Raw genomic sequence first — 17388 nt, 5'->3', positions numbered from 1 at the left:
GGGCGATATGCACTTAAAGGACACCCATATGCGCACACAAGGCGATCAAATTCGAAGGACCATCAAGGTGATCGATTTTTAACGTGGAGATGAAGGAGTTGGACGTAAGAAATGCAAGAATCATGCCAAAGATAGTGAATCGCTCCTGTCCCTCTCCAAGGGACTAGAGCGATGAGGTACGTCCCTTTGTTTTCCAATTTTGGCGCCAAACAAACAAATTTAAATTTCCTTAAATGCTAAATCGATTAAAAAATTGAAAATCCATTTTTATTTAGCATTTAATATGGCGTTATCTTTTATTAATTATATTTTGCCTTTATTAAAAATCGAAATTCTCATTTAAAAAAACGCAAGGCATTAATAATTAATTATTTAATTAATATAAAAATCGGTTTGAAGCGCCCAATTAGGCAAGTCGGCCTTGTTATTTTATTGCAAATCATTTAAAAAATGGTTTTATTTGTCAAAGTCGGCCTAAGAGGTGAAAGGGTATGAGCGCTATTTATAAGGGGAGTGAAACGTTCATTTTTTACATAATCATTTTTACCTTCCTTCATGCGAATCAAGAAGAGGCGAATATAGTGCGAAGTGTGTTCAAAGGTGGTGCGATTTCAAACCAAAGGTGGCGCTAGTATCATCTTGTGTGGAGTGCGAATTGCGTTGAAGGCCAAAGGTGGTGCGAATTTCATTCATCCAAGGGTGGCGCGCTTAGCTATCAAAGGTGGTGCGATTCCAAACCAAAGGTGGTGCGAATTTGAAGATCACGCCTAAGGCGAATTTGCTAAAGACTTGGAGATTTATTTGTGCGAATTTGAAGATCCATTTGAGACCACGTCCAAGGCGATAAGTGAAGATCACATTCTATCCAGAGGTGGCGAAGTATATTTTGAGGGAACCATATTGAAGATTATCTTATACCTCAAATTTTGCCTAGGCGAATTTTGTTTTTGCATTCTAGAGTTAGCTCTCTATCGAGGTATGGCGATTTAATTATTATTGTTTTATTCATTCATCGTCATATTTCAAATTTTGAAATTTTGATTCTTTAAATCTCTTAGCTCAATCGTTGTATTTTAGGAAATGATAACTCTAGGGACTTATCATGAGGTTTCCTAAAATCTATCTCTCTTATTTACGTTATTTATTGCAAAATCTATTTCTTATAGTGAAATGTTGTGTAGGTATGGCGACCCCAAAGGCGGGAGCATCCACCAGTCGCTCGGCCCTCATGAAAGAAGATCAGAAGACCGAAGAAGTGGAGACCAAGATCGTGTCCAAGTGGAGCAACATTGGAGATACAAACTTGGGGAACTTTAACACGAAGAAGTTCCGAGAGGTCCCTTACATCGGCAAGCCATCACCTGTCGCCCGGAGAATAATAGAAAGTGGCATCATTAAGGCGGCCGGTTTTCCTCCAGCCATTCAGTGTCACGAGTTGATGATCGAGTGTGCCCGTCATTACAATCCACAGTCCAGGACCATTGTGTCCAATGAGGGAAATATTTTGGCGTACCTTTCAGAGGAGGCCATCAGTGAAGCCTTCCATCTTCCAGAGCACAGGGACATGATATACAAGAGCATTGAAGGAGCCAGATCAGTGTACGATGATGATCCAGATGCTTGCCTAAGCATAATCAACAAGAACTGGCTACTTAAGAGTCGTCCCCGTCTGAGCAAAGTACCGAACACACCACACCGGATCGATTTCCAAGAGGAGTACAGAGATTTGATCACCATGCTCAACAGAGTCACAGGAGCACCTCATGCCTTCTATTTTGAGAAATGGATGTTTTATTTCATCCAGGTGATTGTTCAAGGGAAGGGTACAATACATTGGGCTAGGATAATTAGCCATTGCTTAGACGTACAGTTGAGAAGACTCAGGGCCACTAAGTCCTTCCACATGAGTTCATATGTCATCTATGCCTTAATCAGGAGCGTTGAGTACGCAGGACTACCTCACAGAGGAGTGATTGGAAGAGGACCCGGTGAGGTCAGAGTTTGTGAATCCTATACCTACTTGCATCATCCACCAGGGAAGAACTACAAGTTAATCAATGATACTTTCACGATGAACATCACCAGGACGTTGCAAGGAGGGATTCACAACAGATTATCTCAGGATGCCCAGGAATTAATCAAGAGGTACGGTGCTTGGTTCATTCAGTTTCCCAAGTTCACTTACATTAGAGTGTATGGATGTCCTTTACCTCCATACATGTTGCCGAGGTACCCGACAGACAGAATTGTGTTACTTGAAGTAACAAGGCAGTTGGCAGCATATGTGAAGGCATTCAGACACAGACATCAGAATGGAGTTCAGGTACCTATTATTTTGGGTAATTCAGTTGAGGTATGTCCCAATGTCTCAGCCATGGATGACGCAGAGAAGGAGTTAGCCTTGTATCCTTTTTCATCTTTTGCTTGGAGGAATAGTTTTGATCCTCATGGACATTTAGAGGAGACGGTCGGTAGAAGATTTAGACATGAGTACCAGATTGAAGATTTTATGATGAATCTCCTAGATGATCTTGAAGTGAAACGCAAGATACATTCTAGATTGCCTTTGGATTTCATCAGGAAATGTAAGATTTACAGAGTGGCCGACCAAGCTCAGGACAACGGCAGGCACATCCAATCTTCATATGATAGAGAAAGCAAGACAATAAGTTTGAATTGGAATGAGCCCGAGGCCGTGGATTTAGATGGATTGATGGCACCAGTCTTGTCTTGTACTCGCAGATGGGTAGATGTTCAGCACCAGAAGTTGAGAGAACAAGGCATAGCCATGTCTTTTACTTTGGAAGAGAAACCAGCCGAAGGTGGAGCCAGCGTTAGTGAAGGTAATCCTAATCCTAGGAATTCAGGTGAAGGTAACCTTCGATGTGCCAGTGAGGGCAATCTCCATTCGAGAGGTTCAAAGAGAAAGGAAAGATCAGAAAAGAAAGAACCTTCCAAGAAAAAGCAAGGTGCCAACAAAGATCAGACACCAGGTATTTCTTCCAGGCCAGAAGATAAAACAGTTCGAGTGGAAGAATCCATGGAATCGATGGTACAGAATGACAGGCAGGAGGAAGAACAGGCACAGCATGTTTCATCCGATGGATCTCTCCAAGACTATGATTTAGAAGAAGATAATGAAGTAACATCTCCTCCCAGACAAGAAGAAGTAGTACACAAAGAAATTCAAGTTCAAGAGACAAGATCAAATATCCCAGATTGGTTGAAGGAAAGATTGACTAAGGTGATCGTAATTGAGGACGAAGACAGTGCAATCGATCTAGAGAGCCTTGTTGGACGTTCACATATGACAACAGAGAAGAAGAAGGCTACAAAGATGTCCAAGATGATTCGAGATGAGACTGGATCTAGAAAACTGCAGGTAGCTACACCGGCAGCAGACAAATATGAGGGTGAGATCCTAGCGGAGGACTATCATATACAGACTATTGAGTTAGGACCATCCACAGCAGAGCAGACTTTAGATGATGCCACCGACACATTTGAGGCATTGAAGGACAAGTTCAGAGAAGAAGTAGAAAAGAATAGAAAGCTTGAGAAAGAGGTCGGTGCATGGAGAACATATTTCAGTCACATCAATGAACCTTTGGGACGTCAGGATCCAGTTAGATCACCATTGCAGGCATTGCCCCTTCAATCAATCAATGAAGCAGAGAGATTTAGGAATATGGTCCAGCGTACATGTAATTGGATGGATAGATCTCACACGGTGGCCATTGAGTTTATTACAAGGATGTCGAAGATCACCCATCAGGCTAACCAAGTCCTTGAGATAATCCACAGACTGATGGCAACAGTAGATGCATTTGTCCATACCAAGGACGTTGTCATTCCTGTCTTGAAAGTTATAAGACATACATCCAGAAGAATTTTAGCACAAGAGAAGATCTTGGAAGGCGATTCTCACAGTTTGTTTCAGTGGTCAACCTTACTCCATATAAAGAGTGTTCTCTTTGAGGACATCAGTGTTAGATGTGGTCAAGTTGAGGAGGTGATCAATCCGATCCAGGACAGAGTATTTGAGGTACTTCGTACCATTCTTGGCAGAAGGATCGAGGTCGAGACAGATGTGGATTTACAAGAATTTGAAGATAGAATCAAGATCATCTTTCGCAAGGACGCAGATGTTACAGATGAGCAGTATGATCAGATGTATGCCACCATGCTCCTAATTGATAGAACTAAGGAACTTGAACCTACCTGGGACACAGCTCTTCTAGATGCATTTGATCAGGTTATCCACTTAGAAGAGAGTATCAAGAATCTTCCCGAGATTCCAATCACAGAAATCGAAGGAATTGTGACAAAATTCATTGCATATGCTAAGAAAGAGAATTGGAAGGGGAATAAGATTCTAGATGAAAGGTTGTTACAGATGACATGACATCTTAATTCTCATTGGCTGATACCTCCTAGATTTTTTGTGCCAAATTTAATATTTGGCTATGTATTTAATGTTGTTCAGTAAAAAGGAGGTCATTTGTAACAAACCCTAATTAGGGTTTAGGTGTCATGATCTTGTCCATTGATTTACTTTCAATCTGGACCTTTCATTGTAACTGGGGATGCTATTTATACCCCCATTTTTCATTTCATTTATATCAGAATAGTCAATAGAGAAATAGAGAATAGAGTTGTAAGCAATTTTTATGTTGTAGCAAGATTGAGTCTTGAAGAGAGAAGTTCAAGCAATTGTTGTATATGATGACTTGGAAATCAATAAAATATTGAAGTTATGGTGTTTTGTTGTAAGTTTCTTGAGTTATCTTCATGGTTGTTGGATGTACTTGAATCACGCTCAATCAAAGTAGTTTGTTTGAAAGACTAAGTGTGAGATTTGATATTTGGTAGGATTCGCAATCCAAACCACTAGCTTCTTGCTGATTGTAGGAACACCTTGCGTGGTCGACTGGAAAACATTTTGAGTCCTTAACCTTCAAGCATTTTCGCATCTAGGATATGTACCTTCGTAGTAGTGTCCTTGACCTTTGATGCATTGAACACCATTATTACCTTAGAAGATCGCACTAATTTCAGTTGAGTTGTTATCTTATGGCAAAATTGAAATTGGTTGAGTCTTGCCAAATCTCATTCATGCTAAGTCGTTCATAGGGTTAGACTAGATTAGACCTCTCAAACCCTGTCCTTTTTCCTTTTTTTTGAAAGTTCCTTTTAGATTAGTAAAACCTTCGAACTATTGAATCCGTAAGAAGCCTTGAAGGAAACAGCAAATCACATCATACCACTAAAAAGCTTGTCCACACGTGGAGACCCCACTAAAAGAACCTTGGAGTCCACCTAACTGATCCTTTTTTGCAGATCTTCAGCAGTTAGAGACTATTTTCTCAAGAGAGGATAAGATGCCTAATGGTATTTTATTCTGTGTATGATTGTGTACAAAATACACGTCAACACTTACCCGGAAACCTTCAAGTTTTGCAATTTTCACAGCCTGGTTGCCTTCATAAAGAGTTTCAAGCTTTGTCCAAATCAGCTTTGCATTCTCCAACTCTATGACATTCAATAGCTTTTCATCAGATAGGGAGCTTAACAATGCTTCTTTTGCTCTAACATCATTTTCAGCCTTCTTTTGTTCATCAGCAGGTGTCAGTGTTCCAAAATTAGGATCATGAGGTATATACCCTTTCTCCACTATCTCCCAAACTTCAGCTCCAAGACATCTGAGATGAATCTTCATTCGCTCCTTCCATATTTTGTAATTTGTACCATCAAATCTAGGACTCTCTTTCCGATAGAGATTGAATGTAGAACTAGATGCAGTTGCCATCAGATCTCCTCAAGCGGTTAAGCTTCTGCAAAGAGGACCTCGCTCTGATACCAATTGTTAGACAAATCTGATACCGGGAGTAAACTGAGAGGGGGGGGCGAGGGGTGAATCAGTTTACCATCAGAAATCAGAACTAATGCATATCAAAGCCATTAAACCGGAGCACAAAGAAACCAACACAATGACGGATAGAACATGAAAGCACAATACACACAGGACCAATATTTTGACGTGGAAAACCCAGTAAAGGGAAAAACCATGGTGGGAAACCCTACCCACAATCAAATAATACTTTTGCAGCAGTATGTGAAATTACAATGGAGATTGCACTTGCAATCAAGCCAACCGCCTAGAGCTCACAGCTCATCACAAAAAGAAGTCTTACTGACTTCAAAAACATCAGACTACAATCCGGAAAGAATGAACTATGAAAGTAGCATCTCCTAATGCTTGATACAATTCCAGTTAAACACAAATGTCTGCCCTACATTACAAAAACCTTCACCGAATGATATATCACTTGTTCGCACATAAACCTTCCTCTAATAATGCAGACATAACCATCGATCCCATAATAACAAAAATTACATTACACGGTATCACCGGACCAATATTATGATTTACATTACATAGCATGGACCTAAATCAAGTAACCAAACAATTCCATCCGCCGGAAATTCCGCTAAGACCAAAATCCAACACACTTCACCAACCGGTAGAAACCCTTAGTGAAGTAACACAGAAAGTCTAACCGGATCCGAATAGGACCACCATAGCAGCACACCAACCAATGCAAAGTCACCAAACACTCGGAATATGATCAAGAAGCACCTTTGGCATGATAGAAACCGATTCCATAAGCCGGACCAAAATCGTCTGACCGAAACACCAAATATCACTTACTGGGAAATGGGGACCGAGAACATAAGCGATAGTTACCAGAGCAACAAAACATGAACCAACAGAATATGGCAAACAAATAACCATCCAGAGTAAGCACGAAAACCGATTCCAGAGATCTGATCATACCGGATCAGAATCATAGCCAAAACCAAGATGATCACCCAGACTAACCAGGATAGGTCCAACCGGGATACAGTGTTGACATCAATGACAACACTTAACCAAATCCAACATATTGCCAAAAAGTTCAACAACACAAGCTCTAGAGCAGGTAGTTTTGTAGCAAGGAAGTTTTGCACTACGTCAACAAAAATACAGGGATTTGTGGATGCAAATTGGGTAGAAGATGTGGACAGCGAGAGGTCTACGAATGGCTATGTGTTTAACCTATTTGATGATGTGATCAATTGGATCATTGTGGCCACTCTTCAACATAGAGGCAGAGTTTATGGCAGGTACTTATGGTTCTAAGGAGGCAATCTAGCTTCAAAGTTTGTGTTCTAATGTTGAGTTGAGTTAAGCAATAGTGTGGATTGAGTAACAATCAAGATGCCATCAATATGGCAAAAAAGTCTATTTTCCATACACACACAAAGCACATTAATGTGCAGCACCATTTAGTGCATGATATAGCAGACAAGAGAAGGGTGGTGCACAAGAAGGTGGATATTTTGGTGAATGTTGGAGATGAATTGACAAAGCCTATGAGCACAAAGAAGTTTAAATACAATGAGGCTATGTGCATCACTACCCTAAGTGGTTACTTCACTGCTGTTACTTTCCCTTTTGCTCTTGCAATGTATACAAGTGAGAAAATGTTAAGATGAAGTGCTATGTTGCATGATTTTCTCGAAACAGAAGTTGAAGGTTTTGATTGAAGGGTTGCTACTCTGATATTGTATTGTAATCTTGGTGTTAAATATGGTACATTGATTACTCCTTTGATGATGGTTTTTTTCTTGAAAGGGTTTTCCTAGGTATAACTTGTGCTATGTGATCTCATTTTGTGTTGCATGTTGTGTATTATTTCTGAAATTGTTAGGTCTGCTCTTATTTAAAGTTCTCCTCTCTTCGAATTAAGCATGAAGTTTCATAGTTTTACCTAGCTAACTTTTAATCTTGATGGCCATTCTCCATACAATAGAACAAGGATTTCCAACATTGCTAAAAAGGGTATTGACTACTTATAGGTGGTCCTTCTAGAGACAGAAGAACAATATGAGCCACACACAAAGCCTAAAGAAGAATGCCACCATTATAGGCTGGAAAACAGAGAAATAGACATCACCAATATTATAGAAAGGATATTATGAGCAAAACAGTGAAAAGAATGGAAGGTATATAACCAAAAAGGAAACCACTGCCCATGATGCAACCCAGCAACTGTAATGATTTTTCAAAATACAAGGTGAATGCAACTCATTAAGAAATTTAGCAACTTAGACAGTGAAATTGCCCTCAAATTCGTCATTACATTGAAAACAAATGTAGCAATTGTGAGGAGCCTTCAAATAACCCTCACAAAGCTTGAGGAAGAAGGTCACCATTACAAATAGCCTAAGTTGCCGGTTCGGGTTCGAAGAACTGGTACACTGGTACGGCAAAATTTTGAAAAGGGGTTTGGGATATATATATATATATATATATATATATATATATATGCAGCCTAGAAGCAAGAATTAAGATTAGAATGTCACATAGCATCATATAAACAACAAAACCACCATAAACTTGTAATCGTAGCATCATATACATCAAGTTCAATATCAAATAATAATATCAAGTTCAAGTATCATTGTTTCAACAATTAAATATCTGCTCTAAGCTGCAATTAATAATGTTTATATTAGAGGAAAACCTAGCAAACTAGAGCTCAAAGTGGAAACCACTGCTACCTGCCAACTGTACTCTAGTTGATTAACTTGTGTTGGCACCTCCTATGCCCTTGTGTTACAGCCTTTTCTATGGTCATTTGGCACTACCATTCTGATATGAATGTTCTTCACCCCAATGTTGTTCTCTAATCATTAAACCAATAGATCTGATGCCCATTCACATTGATTAATAATGCTCCAGTTGGGATCTTGAGGATATTTTGACACCCTTGGTGGTACTCTTTTAACATTTTGGAGTCTCCTCTGTCACATTTGGGTATATAGTAAGGCAAAAAAAAACTTTTGGAGGATTGAGGGTATACAAGATTAACTGTAAACCCTGTGGTAAGGAGCACTAAGGTTGTTTTTATATAAGGGTGTGTGTTGGTGGTATTCAACACCTTGATCAAACTAGGTGTGTTTTGTAACTTGAAAATGGGTCCTTTGCACTTAAACATGGTTATGCATGCATCCTTCACAATCCAATCCTCACCACAAATTTAATGCTATCAGTCAAGTTAGAGACATATTTGTAAGATTTTGAGGTACCGGCAGATTTCAAGTGGCAAAACAAAAAATGTTTTTGGGCACCCAAGCGTCTGGGTTCGCCCAAGTTCACCCCAGACGAACCAGCTCACCTAGGCACAAACCCTAGCTGAACCCACAAGCGAACCAAACTAGGACCAATACCAGAACCGAACTGCACCAGTACCAGGCCCTCAAACCAACGAACCCTACAACTTAGCAAATAAGTAGAAACCAAAGCAAAAGACACCATCAGCATTACAAAAAGGAGGTTGTGAGCAAGATAAGTGACAAAATGTGAGGCAACACAACCAAAAGGAAAACACTATACATAATGGGTTATGCAGCAACCTGACTTGTAGTGATTTTTCAAATGCAAGATGGATGCAATTCCTTGAGAAATTCAGCCATTCAAACAATGATATCTATTGGCAACAACAATGAAGGAAAACTGAGAGGGGGGGGTGAATTAGTTTTCACCGAATTAAGCAGATTAAGCACAATCTCATATTTCAATCATCTGCAACAAGAATAAGAATAAGGCCAATAACAGCAACACACATAACACCAAGATTTTTGACGTGGAAAACCCGGTTAAGGGAAAAACCACGATAGGAACCTACCCACAATAAGATGATACTCTACAATAGTATGCGTAAATATTACAATGGGGAATGCACATGCATTCAGGCACACTACCTAGAGCTCACAGCTTAAAGTATAATGGCCCAGAAGGCTCCAACCCTCAGGGAAGGTTCACTACCTTACAATAATGATCGGACTGCAATCCGGATTACATGAACAGCAAAAATATCATCTGCTAATGCCTGATGACAGTTCCGATTAAGCACATTTGTCTACCCTGCAACAATCTCTGCTCAATACTCCATACCGAAGGATAGATTCGCTTATGCACACATACACAACTCTCTGATAATGCAAACACAACGACACCCAAATTACATAAATCTAACACCTATTTATACAATTCATCAACCTTGACTACAAGGTCAGCCAAACCCTCAACCCTCAATTACAGAACTACATCACACGATACATAAATAAACCACCAGACCAATATGAGGTCATAGATGACATAGCATGGACCTAAACCAAATCTCCAAACACGCATCGCTACCGTAAATCTCGCCAAGATCAACCGCAACACGCTACACCATCAAAAATACCACATAACACGAAGAATATCACCGGATCAGTAAAAACACCAATACCGCACACAAGGATCAATGCGGATCTCCAAAACAAATAGGACACGATCAAAAAACACCAACAAGCACATTAGAACCATCCAGCTGCACCAACACCACTTATTCAAATCTTCATCGATCAACACGCTAACTCTCAGGAGCACCAAACAGCAGCAATTCGGACTAGAAAGACGACTTGCGGAGCACCAAATTAGGAACTGTCTGAAATGAAGATACACATAAACATCCAAAACATTTTCCCAAATCCACAACCAAAGATATGATCATACCGGAGCACAATGGATCAAATACCAAACTCTGCCAACCACTGAACAAAAAGACTAAACTTCAAACCGGATCAAATGATATGATCAAGTAAACTTCCGGATCACTGAAATCAATAAGGAATGAAGTATTCCAACATCCCAAATAGATAAACCCATAGTTTTAAGACTCGTAGACTCACCACGGACTCGCAAGTCCATGGGAGCCACGAGTCGACTCGCCAAGGACTCGCAAGGCGAGTCCTGGTGAGTCCATCTGAAAGACTCGCGAGTCTTTTGCAAGGACTCGCGCGAGTCTTTTGCACAGACTCGTGAGTCTTTCAGATGGACTCGCACGACCCAGAAAAAACGTCATACAAGCTTTAAAAGTCTTTTTTTTTTGTTTTTTTTGCCTTCATTTGACATAACTGAGGGAGTGAAATATCTCTTGAAGGGTTGTTTTTCACAGTGTTCCACGGGGACGCGACCCCCCCCCCTTTTTGACTTTTTAGGGGGTTAAGGGGTAACCCTAATTGGACGTGGGCCAATAGAAAAATAACACTCAATGCCTTTATAAAATAATAAAAGTATTTTTGGCCTCGCGGGGCACTGCGCCTCGACCCCGCCATTCAAACAATGATATCTGTTGGCAACAACAATGAAGGAAAATTGAGAGGGGGGGGTGAATCAACTTTCACCGAATTAAGTAGATTAAGCACAATCTCATATTTCAATCATCTGCAGCAAGAATAAGAATAAGGACAATAACAACAACACACATAACACCAAGATTTTTGACGTGGAAAACCCGGTTAAGGGAGAAACCATGATGGGAACCTACCCACAATTAGATGATACTCTGCAATAGTATGTGTAAATATTACAATGGGGAATGCACATGCATTCAGGCACACTGCCTAGAGCTCACAGCTCAAAGTATAATGACCCAGAAGGCTCCAACCCTCAGGGAGGGTTCACTACCTTACAATAATGATCGGACTACAATCCGAATTACATGAACTGCAAAAATAGCATTTGCTAATGCCTGATGACAGTTCCGGTTAAGCACATTTGTCTGCCCCATAGTTTTAAGACTCATGGACTCGCCACGGACTCGCGAGTCCATGGGAGCCACGAGTCGACTCGCCAAGGACTCGCGAGGCGAAACCTGGCGAGTCTATCTGAAAGACTCGCGAGTCTTTTGCAAGGACTTGTGCGAGTCTTTCAGATGGACTCGCACGACCCAGAAAAAACATCATGCAAGCTTTAAAAGTGAGTTTTTTTTAATTTTTTTGCCTTCATTTGACATAACTGAGGGAGTGAAATATCTCTTGAAGGGTTGTTTTTCATAGTGTTCCACGGGGACGTGTCCCCCCCCCCCTTTTGACTTTTTTGGGGGTTAAGGGGTAACCCTAATTGGACGTGGGCCAATAGAAAATAACACCCAACGCCTTTATAAAATAATAAAAGTATTTTTGGCCTCGCGGGAGCGCGCAAGGGGCACTGCCCCCAAACCCCCGTCGAAAAATATAGGGGGAAACTGCGCTGATGGAAGTAGGGAAAATTTAACCTCCGAGTCTGATTAGGCTCCATATAACAACATAATTAGCATTGAAGAAATCTTGGTATTTACATTTATAAACTTATGCTGCTATTATACATTTTAGAGTTGAAACTATGAGTATGAATGATGAAATTTCAAATATTGTGTGTTTGTAGATCATATGACATGTGTAATGTTTCAATTATGGCTCTTATGTTCTCTAAATGCATTAATTTATTTATGTTTTTTTGTAAAACTACGGTTTTCTTTTTGCCGAGTCTTTCGCAAGTCTTTCACGAGTCCGAGTCTAAGTCCAAATTTTTGGTTTGCTGAGTCCGTGGCGAGCCCGAGTTTTAAAACTTTGGATAAACCAACCATATCAACTCATTGCAAACACCGGATCACCAAACAGCTCTCTGCAACACCAGAATACAGGAATATGTTCACATCAATGACAACAACATATCCTAGCCGCAGCAACTTAGCAAATAAGTAGAAACCAAAGCAAAAGACACCAGCAGCATTTAAAAAAGGAGGTTGTGAGCAAGATAAGTGACAAAATGGGAGGCAACACTACACATGATGGGTTATGCAGCAACCTGACTTTGTAGTGATTTTTCAAATACAAGATGGATGCAATTCCTTGAGAAATTCAGCCATTCAAACAATGATATCACACTCAAATTCGCCAACACATTGAGGGATGATGTAGCCATTGTGAGAGGCTTCTAACTAATCCTCGCGAAGCTTGAAGAAGAATGCCACCATTATAGATAGTTAAAAAACATAAAGAAAGTGAAAGCTGCCACCAATCTTGTACAAAGTAAATTGTGTGCTGAATAGGAAGTGATAAAATGAGAGGTGACATGACCAAATAGAATCTCACTACCCATGAGGAACTACACCGAAACCCAACAGTTGTAAAAAAAATTCAAAATGTAGGAGGCATGCAATTCGAGAAATTCAGCAGCTCAAATAATGATATCACCCTTGGATTTGCCAATATATCGAGGGAGGATGTAGTGGTTATGAGGAGCCTTCAAGCAACTCTCATGGAAGAATTAATTTCTGTAGCCATAGGATTGCCTGCCCATAAGGAGAGGTCATATAAATTGATACCTACCTGGAATTCATTTTTTCCTAAAGGGTACCTCAACATTCTCCAAGAGGAGTACTTTATACAAGTCTGCCATAGCCATGGCTCAATGTAGCCATTAACATCAAAAAGTATAGCAATTTGCATGGTTATCATTTAAGTTGCTTTCCCATTTGCACCACAAGAGTTAACAAGATGCCACTTATCCACCTTGTGGAATTCATTGATTGAAGACTCTAGCATATAACCTTTGCCTCTTCTGACTATTGTTTATGCAAATGGAATCCTCATTTACACCACAAAATGAACAATATCCAATATTTCTAGGTCATAAAAAGATCATGTCTCACTTTCAATTATTACTGAGCTTGCTGCATTGCATTAGCATCATTGATGGCAAGACCTAGAAGCCCTTGTATCATTCTTTAAGAAACGTTCTCCTTGACTATAGTGCCAAAACACCTAAGAAAATGCCACTTACATTTGAGATGCATGTATCAAATTACCACGTAAGCCAGTACCAATATTCAAGACTCAAGGCATTCTCAACCATAAAGATTTATTTAGTTTTCCACTGATCACAAAAGAGCAAGGTAACATTTGAAGTTTAATGAGTGGCAAGACTAATCTTATTGCTTTTTTTCTCATATCAATATACACAATTAATGCACCTTTTGTAGTTTGAACTTCACTTCACTATCATGTACCTCACACCAGATGTAACACATTTCATGCTTTCAAATATATTGTGAAAGAGGAGAATGATGATAAATTTCCCTTCAACAATGTGATTTGAATATTTTATTAAAGAGAAAAACGACAATGGATTTCCCTTCAACAATGTGATGGCCCTGTATCTGAGTTTTAATCCCAAATACAAAAACCTTCACTTTGTTTCATAGCTTTTCACCACTTGATACAATAGAGGATGACCTTTGTAACCTAAGAACATGTGCCTCTTTTTATCCAAGAATAATCATCCTCTTTAAACCAAAAAATTCAATTTGTTGACCTTTCTTTTGGGGTCTTTTGAGCTTGCAAGTTTGAACTCCATATTAGTATTTTTCAACACAATCACAACATCAAAGATGATCATTGCCATGTTATTGAAAGCTCTGCCCTTTCTCTTTGAAAATAAAGCATCTGCCATATCTACAAGAATTCAACCAAAAAAACTTCATGTATTTTGTGTTGTCTATGAAATTATTGCAAATTGATTGATAGGATGAACACTAATGCATTTAATTTGATATTATTCATAAAAAAGACCTCTGCTCTCAAGAAAATCATGTTCTGAAAACGAATGCCAATGCTCATTCTGGAGCCTCAAATTTTTGATCTTCAAGAAATGTGCACAAATCACATTTTGCATACTTCTTTGATTTTGCAACAGTGGTACCATAAATTATCTACTAGATCTAAATTGTCAAGTAATGAAAATTTCCCTGTAATTTGTGTCATCTATAAAATTATGACAAACTGGTTGATGAGATGAACAGTATTGCATTAATTTGATATTCATCAAAAAACCTCTGCTCTTGAGAAAATTATGCTCTCGAAATCCATGCCAATGCCCATTCTGTGGTCTCAAAAGCTTGATCTTCAAACAATGTGCACAAATTATGTTCTGAACACTCCTGCAATTCTGCAGCAGTGGTACCTGTCTCTCAAAAATGCTCAGATGTTTACTCATATCACCTCAAGGAATTTTCAATTTGACACATTACAAGTCCAAACTTTCTTCGTTTTACTATGTGGAAACAACTCAATGTCATCATTTCTAGTTTCTTGTTGCTTTTTCTGAGTTTGATTGTGTCTGATTCTTGTTGCTTTTTCTGGATTTGATTCTCTTTTTTTTGCATCAACATTTCAGATCACACTCTGTCATCCACCATCGGGATGTTAGAGAGCTCAGGAGTAGAAAATCAAGAGCAGGAGCTCTCTGACATCCCAATAATGGATCACAGTGTTTGATCCAAAATGTCAATGCAAAAAAAAGAGAATCAAATCCAGAAAAAGCAACAGAATCATGATGGATTGTGGAAAACTGATATCTTTAATCATTTCTAGTTTTTAACTCAAATAATCCATTATGATTGCCATTAGCAATTTTCAAATTATAATGGCCACTCACATCTGGTATTCCAAGAAATAATAGTAATTACTTTAATTAAGAACATCGATTGGACCATGCTAGAGCAAGGACCAGAAAAAATCGGGAGACTAGAAGGCCAGTTTTTATACACAAAGGACAGAGACATGAAAAATTGGTTGTTGACAAAAATTCAATGTGATTTGCACAAAGATTTATATATTGGTGATTTGAACAGAAAGTTTACAAATGCCAGGTAACAAATTGATTTTTCAAATTATATAAATTACTGGAAATGGCCTTTCAAATTACAGAATGCTTAAGAGTACAAAGATTCTTCTCCACCAAATAGTGCTCAAGGATAAATTAAGTAAAAACGGATACTATAGTTGCTTCCTGCTACAGATAGTGATTTAGTTTTCTTATATGCACAAATTGAAATGCAACTGACCACTTAGATAATCTCAAAACTAGAACTCATCAATTTCTATTCAAAAAGATAGTGTAATACACATACTTGTATAAATTAAGCTCTAGGTATAAAAAGTGGCTTAGAATTTTACCTATTACATCAGTAAAATTGACATATATAATAATTCAATTTTCTTACATAATTCAGGACAAAAAAGTTAAAAAATTTAGAAGCAACTAAAGGTAGAATCAAATATATTTTATTATTTCATTTTGACAATGATCAGACAAATACCTTTGTAAGCCCTAGAAGAGCAGTTTTTGTAACCCCATACATGGTCATGGTTGCTTGTGGTTGGTAAGCAGCAATAGATGAAATCATTGTAATTGATGACCCTCTTGGCATGTGAGGAACAGCCTCCTACACAAAAGAAGATAACTAGCTGATAATTGACAAGCAAAGAAGGCTCAAATTAAATACAGTTAAAATTTCATGCACCTGAACAAGAAGAACAGTGGCTTTAACGTTAATCTCCCAAAGTTTATCAAGAACGGGCTCTGGTATCTCTAGAATGGGATCCACAGTTGGATTAGCAGCTGCATTTGAAACTAGAATGTCTATGTGACCATATTTCTACAAAGAAAATTGAGCAACCAAAATTAGCAACTAGGGAAATAAATTGTCAATGGAATAACAAGCTTGTATTTCCAGCACTGTCTTGGAAAATAAGTTCAAATGGAAAAACTGAATTAACAAATTATGAAGCTCATCAAAAATTAATGAGCACACATTCAACAATTCGAAATGAATGGCCAAGTTCACCATGGTATTCTAGCATCCTAGAAAAAATTAAGATGGATAGACTGAGGCTTTCCTAAGACAAGGCATACTAAAGTATTCTATAGTACTAAATGGAGGAACGAAAGGCATTTGACATTCATCTCTCCCATCTTCTCCTCTCTGACCTTGATTGTTATTACTATTAGTTAAAGCCAATCATCTTCTTTGCCCCATTCAAAGAATAGGACAAAGAATTAATTAAAGACAGCTCTCTGTCCCTCTAGACTATTTTTTTGTTTCAGACAGATAAGAACTGGGGAGACCCATGTTTAGCTCTTTATCCAGCCCCCACTATGATTGGGATTTGACCTAAGAATGAGGAGTGCAGTAATGTTTAACACTTTCGAGAGATGGCAATGAACATGGAAAGGAGATTATGGCCTCAGACTGTCATGTCAGAGATGAGGTGCAGTAGGAGAAGGTGATGGACAAGTTGCACGAGCATAGCCTTGAACCCTTGTTAAATCAATCACATTTCATTCCCCTTTGTCATTTCTCCATGTAATCATAAGATTGGGACCAAAAATATCTGAGCAACAGATTGCAAGCATGTAAAGTAATTTTGCTCAACAGGATGACTTGCCTGAAGCTTCTATCAATAGGACTCAACAATAATGACATCACATGGAACAGGGCATTACCATTAGTGTCTAAGGGAGACAAAATCTATTAATCATTTCCCTATATAGATTTTAGTTTATCATTTGGTGAGTAATTAAGCAGTAGCAGCTTGATTTGTCAAAGCAAGACACAGGAAATTCAAAGCACTGCAATTATGAAAATTGAATCTTCCTTAGTTTAATATACCCCAGCAAGGCATGTG

At 38.8% G+C, this 17388-nt stretch overlaps 1 protein-coding gene across 2 annotated transcripts in view; it reads right to left on the bottom strand.

The window, feature by feature from the left end:
• LOC131029717 (tropinone reductase-like 3) overlaps positions 1-17388 on the bottom strand; it is a 112486-nt gene that overhangs the window by 55689 nt on the left and 39409 nt on the right. Inside the window, exons 2-3 of one of the 2 annotated variants that reach the window (XM_057960335.1) lie at positions 16224-16358; positions 16020-16145 (exon numbers count right to left, since the gene is read on the bottom strand). In XM_057960335.1, coding sequence (XP_057816318.1) covers positions 16020-16145; positions 16224-16358 — 261 coding nt within the window. The remainder of the gene's footprint in view (positions 1-16019; positions 16146-16223; positions 16359-17388) is intronic. The other variant, XM_057960336.2, reaches the window with a different exon arrangement.

The sequence above is a fragment of the Cryptomeria japonica genome, chromosome 9, assembly GCF_030272615.1.
Source record: "Cryptomeria japonica chromosome 9, Sugi_1.0, whole genome shotgun sequence".
Taxonomy (NCBI): Eukaryota; Viridiplantae; Streptophyta; class Pinopsida; order Cupressales; family Cupressaceae; genus Cryptomeria; species Cryptomeria japonica.
This window is presented reverse-complemented; position numbering and strand designations above follow the sequence as displayed.